This window comes from Xiphophorus couchianus, chromosome 1, assembly GCF_001444195.1.
Source record: "Xiphophorus couchianus chromosome 1, X_couchianus-1.0, whole genome shotgun sequence".
NCBI lineage: Eukaryota > Metazoa > Chordata > Actinopteri > Cyprinodontiformes > Poeciliidae > Xiphophorus > Xiphophorus couchianus.
Window position 1 is genome coordinate 23162003 of NC_040228.1, and position 13769 is coordinate 23175771.

Sequence of the window (13769 nt, forward strand, 5' to 3'; positions counted from 1 at the left end):
TAAAAGTTTTTTATCCATAGTCACTAAAAGTAACTACATTCTAGTAGTTTAGCTGGAAGGTTAGCCCACATACAAAATGTGCTTTTACTAAAATTCACTAATTGCTAAATTTTTAACTTATACTATAGATAAAACTTAACAATCAACTGTAACCTTTTAAGCCATGAAGAGGGTTTAAAAGATCTTCTGGGTAATTTTCTTAAGTACAAATGAATTTCACACCAAACACTTGCACTTTCAAAGGATATTATCTACTCTAAATGACTAAAGTTTATCCCTTTCCATGCATTGAATTTAGTATGTTAAAGGCTCTGTCTTTTCAGGTGTGTCCTTATGTGCAAATCCCAACATATTCCTCTATTATCATGTGCCATGTATTTTTACTCATTGTGTTTATGAAGGTGTAAATGTTTTGGATTTTTTTTGACCACCTTAACAACATCATTGGAAGATGTTCTTTTCTTCTAACCAGATCAAGAATTTTTGAATGGCTACCAACTGTAGTAACAGCCGATGATGCTCTGCTGTTTTTGCCCAGGCCATCATTTACTGGGACACGCTGAATGGCTGTACTATACATGCTGGGACAGAGGATGTCACGCTCAAAGGATGAGCAATGATGAGCCTTGCAGCTGTTCCCTTCCCCCAAATACAAAGTTATAGTGCATAATTTGATCATTCACACATTTAACTAAACAATGACTATTTAACGGCTTAACTGAATTGGTTGTTGAGAGATTGAATCATTAAACTTTTGTAAATTCCACCTTAATACGATTTCTCTTCGAAACAAGTCGATTTATCTTATGAAAAAATGTTCAATCTTGTCCACACTTTGTACTTTATGTTCACGTGAAATGACAGGTACTGGCTAATTCATGTAACAGTGAGGGGTCCCGATTCCATTTGCCATTACAGAACTTGTGTTTCTAATCATCACTATCTAGACGAGTTTCACCATATGCAAGCAGAGTCCTGCTGAGACACTACCCAGACTGAACTCAACCGTGACATGAAACAAAGCTTTGTTTCACAGCTGGTATCAGACTTATATGATCTGAGGACATTACATGTTTTAAATGATTTTTTTAATGACAGCTGTAACACATCACTGAGGTCTCTGAGCACCTTCTACATTTCAGTATATCCATCCATCCATCCATCCATCCATCTTCTAACACCCTTGTCCCTAATAGGGTCGGGAGAGGTGCTGGTGCCTATCTCCAGCTAACGTTCCGGGAAAGAGGTGGGGTTCATCCTGGACAGGTCGCCAGTTTGTCGCAGGGCAACACGGAGACAGACAGGACAAACAACCATGCACACACACACTCACACCTAGGGAGAATTTAGAGAGACCAATTAACCTAACAGTCATATTTTTGGACTGTTGGACTGTGGGAGGAAGTCGGAGTACTACTCATACACAGGGAGAACATGCAAACTCTGTGCAGAAAGACCCCGGGCTGTGAATATACATATAAAAATGTGCTTTACAGAGAAAAAGCCCCTCGTGACTGAAATCTGACAGTTAAACTGACAATCGGCTATGACTGGTGACCCAGACACTCAAAAATGTAATAATTTTTCAATCTGTGAACTCAACATACTAAGCACAACCTGGTTTGTGCTCACAACAACAATACTTTTACCAGAAATGGGTAGTACCTAATTACATTTGCTGTTATGATTAGTTGTATATGTTTGTAAATGCAATTTCAGGACTGGTTTTACTGTACCGTACTATTTTTACTTACGTAATAATACTAATGCATTTTTTTCATTAGCTATAATTGGTAAATCATCATAATTAGCAAAAATAATTGTCTGTCTAGGTGTAAATAACCCATATAAGGTGTTTCACAGTTGAGTTACTGAAATAAATGACCTCTTTTAAAATATTTTACTTTATTGAATAGGTCTACACAATTGTAGCAACAAGGTCTGTGGTTCAGAACTTTCTGAATGGAGTTTGTATTCTCTCCATGTTTATCCATGAGATTTCCAGCTTCCTCTCAGAGTCAGAAAGTATCAATGCCCACTTTCAATTACCCTAAGATCCTGTTGTTTGATCTATGTGTTTCTGTGATGGACAGGTGAACTGTCCAGCCTGAATCCTGCCTCTTGGCTGTTAACTGATAGAGATAATCAACAGCCCTCCAATTATAATCTGGAAAGATTAATATTTTCATAAAGAGATATTGGCTGAATCAGTATTGGAGACTCAAATTTTCTTAGTTCTTGTTCTCATCTTTGGACTTAATGTTACTGTTTCTGCTGGGCTGCTGTTTTGCCTCATAACCATTTCTTTGCAGCGACAAAGAAGCAAGAACAAAACCACGATGAAGGCACTCCCACATGGAGCACAGTGAGATATTGAAGGTACAACACGAACAGCAGGTTTTGAGCTGAATCAGTGAAAGACTGTTTCTGAAAAAGAAAACTGGTTCTCTTTGGAGGTGCATTATGAAAGAATGACATTAATAATAAAAAGTGTCTATTTTTCTGTCTAAAACAGGAAAAGACACGCAAAGCTCTGCAACATTAAACATGCTTCTGGATATGCGACTAAACGGGTTTAAACAGCGATTAAGAGGAGCTGCTGTCCATGGTTCTGAAGTGAATTTGCTTTCATTCGCCCATCTTGAATAATTTAAATGTTTTAAAACTTGCAACAAGGATCAGAAATTTGGGTCAGCCTTGCAGTACAACTAAGACCAGATGCCTAAGAAGAGCAGGATAAGTTTTAATATATATATGTATATATATTCAACTATTAGCACATGCTGTACCTTTTACTACTTCTAATGTGGCTTTGCAGTGTGCTTACAGGAAAACACATGTCTATTATTTGCTCCTTTCTCTGCAGCAGGCCACTGTGCATGGGCAGAGGTAACACACTGCCCACTGCTGGACAGCATCAAGCTCTCCATTTGCAGTTAATGAAGGTCAGAATAGAATAGAATGAGGTGGAGAACAACAGCTGTAGATTTTAACGAAAAGACTGAAGTAAATTTCCAAAAAATTTCAATTTTACTTCTGTTATTCGAGTCCTTTTTGTGCTACCTTATAAGATATATTTTATGTTCCAACTACTGACTGAAAGTTTATTAATATTACAATGTTTGTAGCTTTGCTTTAATTCTTTAAGGTACACACAGCAAGCACTGAATAATCAATGAAGTAACCTACTTTTGCTTCAAGCTCTGACTGCAGCACCTCCCCTTAACTGGACAAACTGAGCAGAAACTAGTCACCAGACTCAACCAAATCCTGAGCCAGCTCACTGTTTCCTGTTAGTACCCTATCAGAAGCCACGATGAGATCACGCATCACCAAACTAACAGGGGCTACAGCAGCCTCCTAGCCAACTGAATCCAAAATGTCATCGAGAAACTTCGCTTATTTTAAGATCTGGATGCGAAACAAAAGACAAGCCAAGCTGATGTTGTCAAAAACTGGAAGCTGTCTTGTGCAGTTCAGCCTGGATGCGGGTTGCTGGATGTTGAGGCAGCTTCACAAGGGGATTTAACAGGATACTGCAGCACAAGAGAACCGTGTGCACAGAAAACTTGCCCAGGAGCATCAGGGAGTCCCGCACTGAGCTTCTCCCTCCCCTTTCCCTATGCCTCACTGGCTCACTCCACTTCAAGTCTTTGCAATGAAAACAAATAAAAATATAGATAAAAAGGTAAGTAGAAATGTCTCACTTTGTAAAGAATACTAATCACTGAAGACCAAGATCAACATTTTTTTTAAAAAAAGCCATTTGTTTCTCTCTACAGACCCATAAAAAGTGAAAAGACTGCAGGTTAAGAAGCAAACCCAGCAGCTTACCTTCTGTGCAGGATGTTCCCCCTGACAATAAGATGTTCCCTTTCTCCACAGACTCCGAGACACTTTGAGATAGAGAGAAAAAGAATGAGTCTCTTCTTACTTTCTCGTACTTCCAGTTTCAGACCAAATGCAAATCTGACAGAGCCCAGAACACACACCTTTACTCTGACAACTCCACCACATAAACCCTCACAATCCTAATGCACCCCAAGACTGAAGTACCACAATTTGATGAAGATTTGCTCAGGGGGGGAGGGATGAAAACTACACACACTCACACACTGCAGTTTTTTTTTCCTTTTTTTCGTCCTCTTGCCCACTCTCCCGCTCGCTTTTATCCAGCTATCTTTATCCTGCGCTGCCTCCTGATTGGGTACACAGCTTTTCAGTAACATAAGCTCTCTTTTTTAATTGGAAGGGAGCCAGTAATGTGGTGCAGCAGAAACCCTCCCGCCCAACTCATCCCGTTTTTTTTTGTTTTTTTTTTTTTACTTTTTTTCCTTTCCTTCTTCCTAAGTGCCTGTGGAGAAGAATGCTGAGCTCGGCAATTTCCTACGCGTCGACCAAAGAATACAACGGGAATGGAGGACAGAGGGAAGTGGGAGTAGGAGGAGGAATAAAGGGACGGGGTGTGTGACAGTGGTGATGGAGGGGGAAGAGCATTTGAGGCAGATTAATATGCTGCAGCGGGACAAGCAGGCAGGGGAACAAAGACAAGGAGGGGTCTCAGGTGTGGTGAGAGATGGGTTTGGATGCACTGGCTGGTTCTGCCCGTCGCAGCAGTGTGACAGCAGGTCAGATGAAAGCGAGATTTCTCTGCGCTCACTGCAGCGCAGCTAGGTGGCTCTGCTGCAGTGTGAGTCTGACAGCCAGGCAGGAATGGGGGGATGGGAAGGGAGGAGGAGAGCCACGGATGGCTGCAGTGATGCTGAAGTACAGCCTTTCAGGATGTCTTTGACTTTAAGGAGGGGGGGGGGGGGGGGGGCACAGAGCTCACTGTGGATAATGCATTCACCTTATGAATTATTGAAAGCGTCCCAAAGGAGAATGGGAGGTCTGGCGGTTCAGACCGCCTCTCTGCTGCCGCTGCTAAGGTTCCTGATAATTACCAACACCCGTACATGTTCTCAGATGGTACCTTAAACCGCGTGCCCTAAAATAAAATGCCTCCTCAGTCCACTTTTATTTCATGATGCAATGAAAGATTTCCTGCTCAGCAAATGTGTGAGATTGAATTTGTGGTGTCAGATTTCTTCCTCCTCCTTCTCTTTTTTTTTTTGAAACTACTCACATCTGGTCTATTGTGTCCCAGCTGCACTTAAGCACAATACCCGACCAGATCAATAATGGACCATACAATACCTCGACCATCTGCACAGGCCACAATGAGCACACCACAAGTTATATTTGATGAGATTGCTCAGTCAACACCATCATGGCAGATGGGAGAATAGCAAAAGGAAATCTGATGACTTGGACTAAAGGTTCAAATGCATGACATGTAGTGCATTTTTATTGTGAACGATTTTTTTTAGCATATAATCTTTTATAAAAGTCTGCCTTTGCCTATTCTTTCTTGTGAAGGAGAACATATGCATAACTTCCAACTTGTTTGTGGATGAAATCAACACTCCTTTAACAATTTAGACTTCTGGTAATTGAGCTAGGTAGATTTTAAAGACATAGTTATAAGCTTGCTTTAATTTGGGCTAAAGTTGATGAATCACAAAAAAGAATAAGAAAATCACAAAAATAGTGGAAAAATAAACAGAAGAGTGTGGAAAATGTGGGTAAATCCAACTGACATCATGTTATTATTCACAACTAATATCAGAATATAGCTAAACTTATATTACCTTCAAGGTGAAATAATGTTGCTTTTATGTATTTTCCTGAAACATAGTATTGATATAACAAGTCAGAAATTATAGAGGGACACTAGGTATACAGTTATTATAGTGGGCAGGACTGACCTGTTCCTTGTTGCAGCAGAGCTGGAGAAGCTTTGAACTGAATATGCTCTCTTGTTTATTCTTTATGTTGTACAGAAAATGTTAGGTGTCATGTATTATGTTGAGAGTCTTCTGCAGCACTTTTATCTGAGGAATATGAGCTTCAAAGCAGTTCTTGGCAGGGAGGCTGTCTTTTTTTCACCTAGCTTGACTCATTTCAGCCAGAGGCAAAAGAATCACAACGTAGACTCAGTTCCCTGCCATTGATTCATAGACGATGCAAAACGTATTGCAAACACTGATGCTGCAATCTGTCACTATCACATCCCATGTTCTATCCCAAAGATCTGAATCTAAAGGGATATAAAAAGGATCAAATTTGGTATCAAGCTACAAACAGTGGTCCAAAAGGAATGTTAGGCAGGTAAAATACAGTTATGCCTACATTTTATTATTTTTTTTTGACAAAAACATTTATTGTGAAACTACACAATTATTGAAGATTTAGCTTTCCTGTGAATCTGTAAACCAAAACTGTGGAACAGTTTGCTGACCCTGTGGAGATTTTTAAAATTAACCTGAAAACTCTTATTTTCTCAATCTTTTTGCCATGATTTGATTGTTTGTTTTTATATTTTCTATATGTGTGATGTATCTTGTGCAGCATTTTGTGACTTTTGTCTTTGAAAATCACTTCATAAATAAACTTTACTAACTATTTAGTTATGACCATGGTTTCTGAGAATTAGCTTCATATTATTTCAAAAGGATGAACTTTACCTGTTCACAGACAACATCCTCTGGTATCTGGAAAAGGTTATTGGAATAAATTCTACAATTTCCTTGCATTTCTTAGTTTTGCCAAAAAAAAATGATTTTGGATGTTACCAAATAAGACCCAGGAATTGGACTGGGCACCCTATAATGTAAATCTGTTTGGTTTGGAACCAAGAAGCCGCCTGCCAACTGGTATCTTGGTCAGCAAGCCATGATAGGGGTTTGCTATCATGTTATGGCATGTATTTCTAATGATATTTCCTCTTCAGCAGGAGGGAACAGGACCTCTTTAAGTATTTTGACCCTTGTGCAGCTTTCATCAGCCCATAAAACATTGCATCATTTCTCTTCATTCCTGGCAGTTTGATAAATTGTAACCTTTTTTAATTCAATTCACTTTATTTATAAACTGCCAATTCACAACACATATCAAGGCAATTTACAAAAAAAGTCATTTCAATTCAATCATATAAACATTCCAATTGATTCTACTCTTCATATAGTGCACCAAGTTAAGCTTATTATTCAAATCAGTTAAAAGAATTACATTATCCAAGTGAAATGTGCAGATTGCATCATGCCATTGATTTGTAGCATTCACATCTCCTGAATATCTGTGTTTCTTTATAAGTTATCCCCCCTTCAATTACCTTTTTACCTGTAATGACCAATTTCATCCAGATTTTCAGGGGAGTCCTGTGTAACCAGCATGTTCACTGGCTGCCTTCTTTCTTAGATTAGGGCCACCTGCTGGTTCACAAGATGAATGACCTCACTGATTGAACTCTACAATGAAAAAATCATTAAATTAAGTACTCAGAATCAGCAATATATACATCACATCATCACTCTATTACAAATCGTAGTAAATAAATTGCCATGTAGAAATACATTTTCTACAAAAATAGAGCTTGATGTGCTTAATGATGTTGGACTGCTATTACTGGATACAACTGGAGCTCTATAAATTCTCATAAAGTCAGTAAAACACAAACGTAAAAAAAACAAACTTGTAGATCTGCTAAAATAAAAGATCTATCAGAACATAAATGGTTAGATTCCTGTGGTTTTGCTGGGTGTTCTGAAGCACAGAAATCCACATTACTTACAAACTGGGTGACTATTTTACAATACAGTTAGATTAAAAATATTTTGACTGCAGCAAGGTCATTAATGACGCGCCTCACTACTGAGCCGTTTATGCTAGAGCAAAAGGACTGAAGCCATACCTTCATGTGTTTATCAAAGGGAAATATGAATTACTCATAGCCGAGCAAAATCCTTTGATCTAATTTAATTTAAAAAATAATGATGCATTTTAGGTTTGGTGGGGTATTCAGATATCTAATTTTCTACATTTTAAAACATATTGAAGAAAGCACTCTTTTTTCACAATGTAAACCATTGTTTATTCTTAACAGCTGGGGAACAAAGCAGGTTATAAAAGCATCATAGATAAAAAAAGATATATAGAATAACAGAAACAATGGCTGTGTGTAGCTGTAGCCGAGAAACTGACGTGTAGTTATTTTAAGATCAACTGCATTCTAAATATTAGAATATCAAAACGCTTTCAAAAAAGCTCTACAGGAGGTGTGTGTTCTAAAGCCAGTACAGTGGTGTGTTACACACCTCTGTTTAATATTGATTTGGTGATAAAACCTAAATTCACACAAGAGGGAGCCCTGCTGTAATCAGAGAGCAGAAAACTACCAATTGGAGTTTTCCTTTACCAGAGCTGCTGAAGAGCTCTGTGTCATTTCTTTGTAGGAGCCCTTTGCAGTGAAACTGATTTGTAAGAAGATACATTTTATTTGCTATATAATCATTACAAAACTGCTTTTCCACTAGAAAAACTCCTGACTTCATGCTGCGAGAATAATGGAGAAAAGTGCATACAGTGAACTCTGCCAATAATAATTGTAAAAAGCATGTATCATCGCATATTTTCCTTCATCACTGTGGTCTCTTCTTTCTTGGGCAGACTGTACACTGTTATGGTGATATTCGTCTCTTTAAAGACCTGCTCCAGGATCTGTGACACCTTTGACCACTGCAGTCGGTCCAAGCCACACCCAATTCTGAGGGGGAGACACGAGACAAACATGCCGTTTAATCATTCCCACTAAAGAAGAAGAATTAAGGGAAATTATTGAGTTAAAAAAAAAAAAAAAAACAAAGAAGAAAAGTATTTATCCGCAGTAGTTCCTACAAACCGAGGTATTGATATCCTACTGACACCATTCTGTAAGCAATGAGACTTCATGTCTTCCAGACTCTTTCTCAGGTTGTCATATGTGGGTTTCTGGCTGGCTTTTTTCTTTGTGATCTGAGACACATAATAGGAAAGACACAGTTACAAGACTGAATAATAAAACAACTTTCATTATAATAATTGACCGCAGTATGTTTACCAGATAATAGATGAAACGTTGATCATGTGTCAGGACAGCACACTGCCCTGGCACCTTCTCTATTCAGACATACACAGAAAAATACAACACATTGCATAATTTAGTATCAAATGTTGGTACCAGACATTAGGTACCAATTTAACAAAGATAAAACTTTTTCTCCTGAAATTCTTTCCCAAACAAAGGCTTTTTAATAACTAGTGTGACTCACTCTGCTCCTTTAACGTCAACACTTCGCCGAACCTCTTCTTGAATATCTCTGCTATCCCTGCCCCCATGCGGATGTCCTCACTGATGCAGTGGGCCAAGGATTCGTCCCGTGGGCAGGAAAACAGGTCGCCGGTGACATACTTCAATGTCCAGCTGTCTTCTGAAAGCTAGCCACGAGGGGGCGACGTTTAACAAGAGTTAAATAACAGTCACTGAAACAATGTGCTCTGACACATTTACGATTACTAAATCGTCCAACTTTAATCATTACCTGCATTTTATAAGTGAATGATGGCGCTCGGCTTTTAGAAGACACTGAAAACATTGTGTTTAGAGCCTGTTTGCTGACTGGACTCAGTAGTAAAACCCGTGAACACCTCTGCCTAAGTAAACACGCAACGCTACGGAGGACATGTGCTTCCGACCGAAAGACTAGTTTGGTAGTTTTTTTTTCAAGTCTTAAAGTGTCTCGTTTAAGTAGCAAAACATTCAAAGCAGTTCGGAGTTTAAAAACTACACACACAATTAGCTTACACTTATCTCTACAGCAGGACCAAAGCGGAGAAACGAAACAGAATCTAGACTCTCGCGAGAGGAAAAACGAGTTTTTGAAAAAGTGAAAGGATTCCCACCATTTAAATACCAGCGCAGAAAGCGGCGCCGCCGTGAAGGCGGAGTATGCTTTCATTCTCAGCCTTGGATTTTGTGACTGGAGAGGGCCCATTAAGAGTAATACTAATATATAATTGCGCCTAAAAGTATCCCCCGTTCTCCAACCGCAAATAAAGATTATTGGGACATTTTTAATTGTTCAAATATTGTAATAAGCATTACACACCAATATCAGGCACACCTCACACAACTAATCAAAGACTTAATTAGTTGCACCAGGTGCTTGAGATGAATACCTGGAATGTTGCCGGTAATGTTTCATTGCATGTTAGATATATGAATAAGCAAGGTAACTTCCCATACAAGTTAGAAATGCAGCATAGTTTGCAAATTTAGAATTAAAGCAACACAACAGTGCTTACCTGGATGCAGCAAAAAGAAGAAGAAATCTTCCTGGGGTAGCAGGTGGTCAAAATTCTACCACTGACTGCAAAGGACCTGCAACAATACCTGGAAGCATCTTCTGAGTTTTCAGTTTCCACCTGCTAGAAGCCGAAGAGCGCCATGGAAAGACGTATACTTCTACCAAAAAGCACCAATTTACCTTGTGCGTAAAGCATAAAGTAAATTGTGCTTTAAGCAAATTTAAGAAGAGGTCTGGGTTTCTCTTTTTCAGCCAGATGAATCAGACTTCCTACATCCTCACTTCTTGCTGGGGCATTTGCCAGGTCACTCACACTGATTTATTTTTTATTTTTTCTAGCAACATATCTGTTTGTTAGCCCAGTCATTTTGCCTTTATCAAAACAAAATCACAATATTTCACTGAAGTTCATGTAAAATAAATAACTCCCCAAGTCAACAAGCCAACTTTCAACTTTTTTTTATTGAACAACTTTTATGCTTAATTCATGACACAATCAATAGAACACACAGTTACTGCTTTATGGCTGCAAAACAAACCTATAATAAAATAGGCAGCGATTATTTACACTGTTTTTCATTTGCACCAATGCTTCACTGACTATGCAACTGCTATAAACACATAATCCCTTCAAAAGCAATGAATGCATCTAGGTTTTGTACATCATTTTTTATGCCAAAATGCCTTTTTATATACATTTATGTACAAAATCAACATGGTCACAATAGGTCAATGTGATTTTCAGTCTTAGAAGTTAGCACTGCGTCTTCGCTCATTGATCCAGTCACCAGGGTTCACATCCATCTGCAGCATCTTCATCACCCACTTGTCCCTGCGTGCTCCATCAATAAACTCATCCAGCGAGAGCTCACCTGTGTGACAAAATATAGGTTTTCCATTTTTTGATCCAGTAACAATGAACGCAAGTGCAGCCTTATATTTGTGTAAATGACACCAAAAACTGTCCAAAAAAAAAGCTGTCACAAACTCTCACCATCTCCATTTTCATCGACCAGCTCAAATATCCGGTCAACCACTTGGTCTGGGGTAAGCAGATTACATTCTTCATCCAGCTCCCCGTGGCAGGCTTTCTTTAGCCGATAAATAGACTATAAGTGACAGGAAAAGATGTCATAATAATTTCAGCATATCTATTTTTAAGCAAACTTTGAAATCTCCAGCAGATGAACACTACTGCACATGTGAAAGTAATTTAATGAAAATATTACCTCCACAATTTCAAGAAGTTCTGTTTTGTCGATGCATCCACTCCCATCTTTGTCGTACATTTTGAATGTCCATTTAAGTTTATGTTCCAATTTGCCTCGAAGAACTAAGTTTAAAGCTGCTACGTATTCCAGAAAATCGATGGTGTTGTCCTGTGAAATCAGATGTTCAAATGTTAAAAAAAAATGAGATGAAATCCTAAAGGGGCAACATTGTTGCGATGCAAAATGACAAACAAGATACATTTATTCAGAATGTCTGGAGACATTTAAGGTGACAATATCATATTTTTAAAAATTGCTTTAACCATCTACCTACAAGAAAAAAATTAAATACAGAGTAACCCACTTTTGAGTTTGTGTGAGCTTTTCAGCTACACTTGAATTGCTGTTAAACACATGCAGTGTCATCCAACCAAATTCTTTGATTCATTTCATGTGCACAACATTTTAACGTTATTATTAGAGCAAATAATACCAGAATCCAAGGGCCCAATGTACTTACGCCGTTCTTGTCAAAGGCTCGAAACATGTTCTCGATGTAATCTGCGGCCTCCTTGTTGTCGGTGACACCAAAAAAACTCTTGAACTCGTGCATGAATAGTGTTCCACTTGGGCATTCCACAACAAATTTCTTGTACCATTCCTGCAGCTCTGCCACATCAATTTCCTTGTCGGGGTCGTTGTCTTCGCTCAGGCGCTGACCCATGATGGGAAGATCTTCTGTAACTCCCCCAAAACTGAAATTATTTCTCACATTACAAATAACCTGTTCAAGATTTGTAGCTGCTTTGCTGCCTTCCTTCTCTAGAGATGAAAATCTATAAATTTCAGTTCACATCTACAAAAAGGTTTCTTTAGCTTTTTGCTAATCAGCAAAAATGAAAGTAATCAAAAAAGCATAAAGGTCCATACAAGCAGTACAGTTAATAGAGTCGTTGTTGTGGCAAATCCCTTCTGAAAGTGAGGATGAGACACAGACTGCTATGGGTCACATGGTAAAGGATTAGAAATGAAGACCTGTCAAAATCAATTAGTTCATGCAATCATGAAGGGATATCCTTCTCAATCACACCAAACAAAAAACATCTTAGCATTGTCTGTAAGCTTTGTGGACTCTACATCCTTAAAATAGGTTCCAGCAATATATTTATACTATATTTAGTTTAAAATATATTTAAAGTAAATACTTTTGTTTTTTAACATGTTTGGAAACCATGGTTGACAAACTTGGTTTCTCTTTTAAAGCAATAACTCTACACTATCCTACACTATTTCAATAAGAATTACAGAGATGAACTAGTTAATTTGTCCTTGTTGATACTTTATCCCACTTTTCAAACAAGTCGGTTTTTATCAACTTTTCTTAACTTAACAATTTGTTGCATTTAACCTGATCATTCAAAACAAATTGCAACAAATAAATTGTGAAACCACATACTTAAGCATAACTCAATTTGTATAAGTTACAGCAACATTTAATTTCCCTTTGGGTTCAATAAAGAATTTTTAAATTTGAATTTAATTTGTAGTAGAATTTAATAAAAGCCACAAAATGGTGCAAAAAGTAGAATTTAGTGTAATTGGTCTCAAGTATCCATTTGTAGAGAAGCTACTCGTTTCACACTCAACAGGTTTAAGGACAAAGGTGGTTTAGTGAAATTAATTAATTCATTACTGAGATAAAAACAAAGAGTCTGGTGTGGCAATTTTAATCCAGTCCCAGAATAGGAAGATCCTGATCCATCTGATGATTCACTGAGGTCAAGTGTTCAGTTATCCTTGAAAGTCCTAATTACTATTTACATGTCTGCTGTAATCTATCTACCTCAAGGCCACCATAAATGTGTTGATGTGAGAGCTGCTAGGTGACATAATCTCTGTGTCACACCATTGGGAATAACTTACTTTAGTGGAAAAACGACCACACTGTATGTAGGCTAGGTCTGCCCCAGTCCATACACTGTATGTGCTGACAGCAGTTATAGTGATAATCTTAGCTTAGATGTGTCAAGGCCATTGGGGAGTCACTGGATGTTATCCTCTTGTGATTAAAATGATTCATACCCTCCGGTCTTACACAACCGATATTTTAAATTAACCTGTTTGCTTTCTCTCTACCAATCACCTAGCTCATATTCCCAGTGTTCGATCTATCTCTGTGCCTGAGGATTGTTGTATTACTGGTTAAGTAAACTGCAAAGCCTTTAAAACCAACATTTAAAGATTGAGCCTGTGGTCAATATTAGCGGAGGGAATGAAAAGCAGTGTATGGTTAAAAGATTTTATTAAATGGACATGCAGGGTTGTAGTGATCCAT

General features: G+C 38.2%; 3 protein-coding genes across 10 annotated transcripts in view; all 3 read right to left on the reverse strand.

Annotated features, from left to right (window-relative positions):
- Positions 1-4244, reverse strand: part of LOC114139168 (synaptotagmin-2-like) — a 73354-nt gene extending 69110 nt beyond the window's left edge. For 4 of the 8 annotated variants that reach the window (XM_028009504.1, XM_028009108.1, XM_028009434.1 and 1 more), the window contains exons 1-2: positions 3993-4129; positions 3835-3896 (exon numbers count right to left, since the gene is read on the reverse strand). Coding sequence is in view for 2 of the 8 variants with exons in the window: in XM_028009031.1 (XP_027864832.1) it covers positions 3835-3896; positions 4113-4229 (179 nt within the window). In the remaining 6 variants the exon portion in view is untranslated. Of the gene's footprint in view, positions 1-3834 lie in introns of all 8 variants that reach the window. The other 4 variants (XM_028009031.1, XM_028008945.1, XM_028009191.1 and 1 more) reach the window with 2 other exon arrangements.
- Positions 4245-7947: 3703 nt separating this feature from the next.
- On the reverse strand, positions 7948-9875 carry LOC114145788 (uncharacterized). The gene is made up of 5 exons (XM_028019380.1): positions 9459-9875; positions 9189-9354; positions 8978-9036; positions 8780-8892; positions 7948-8644 (listed from the first exon to the last, which is right to left on the reverse strand). Exons 1-5 carry the CDS (start codon positions 9873-9875, stop codon positions 8500-8502), a joined length of 900 nt encoding a protein of 299 aa, XP_027875181.1. The 3' UTR covers positions 7948-8499.
- Positions 9876-10666: 791 nt separating this feature from the next.
- guca1b (guanylate cyclase activator 1B) lies at positions 10667-12403 on the reverse strand. Its single transcript, XM_028016393.1, has 4 exons — positions 11955-12403; positions 11453-11602; positions 11218-11332; positions 10667-11095 (listed from the first exon to the last, which is right to left on the reverse strand). The coding sequence occupies exons 1-4, from the start codon at positions 12156-12158 to the stop codon at positions 10971-10973; spliced, it is 594 nt and encodes a 197-aa protein (XP_027872194.1). The 5' UTR covers positions 12159-12403; the 3' UTR covers positions 10667-10970.
- Positions 12404-13769: the final 1366 nt, after the last annotated feature.

Excerpts from the sequence above, each read along its gene's own strand:
- LOC114145788 (XM_028019380.1), bottom strand. The coding sequence starts at position 9,875 with ATGAAAGCATACTCCGCCTTCACGGCGGCGCCGCTTTCTGCGCTGGTA. Across the intron at positions 9,037-9,188 it reads GTTGACGTTAAAGGAGCAGA|AGAAGGTGCCAGGGCAGTGT; the intron begins GTGAGTCACACT and ends ATGTCTGAATAG. Across the intron at positions 8,645-8,779 it reads AGTAGGATATCAATACCTCG|AATTGGGTGTGGCTTGGACC; the intron begins GTTTGTAGGAAC and ends TCTCCCCCTCAG.
- guca1b (XM_028016393.1), bottom strand. The coding sequence starts at position 12,158 with ATGGGTCAGCGCCTGAGCGAAGACAACGACCCCGACAAGGAAATTGAT. Across the intron at positions 11,603-11,954 it reads GAGCCTTTGACAAGAACGGC|GACAACACCATCGATTTTCT; the intron begins GTAAGTACATTG and ends CTGATTTCACAG. Across the intron at positions 11,333-11,452 it reads AACTTCTTGAAATTGTGGAG|TCTATTTATCGGCTAAAGAA; the intron begins GTAATATTTTCA and ends TGTCACTTATAG.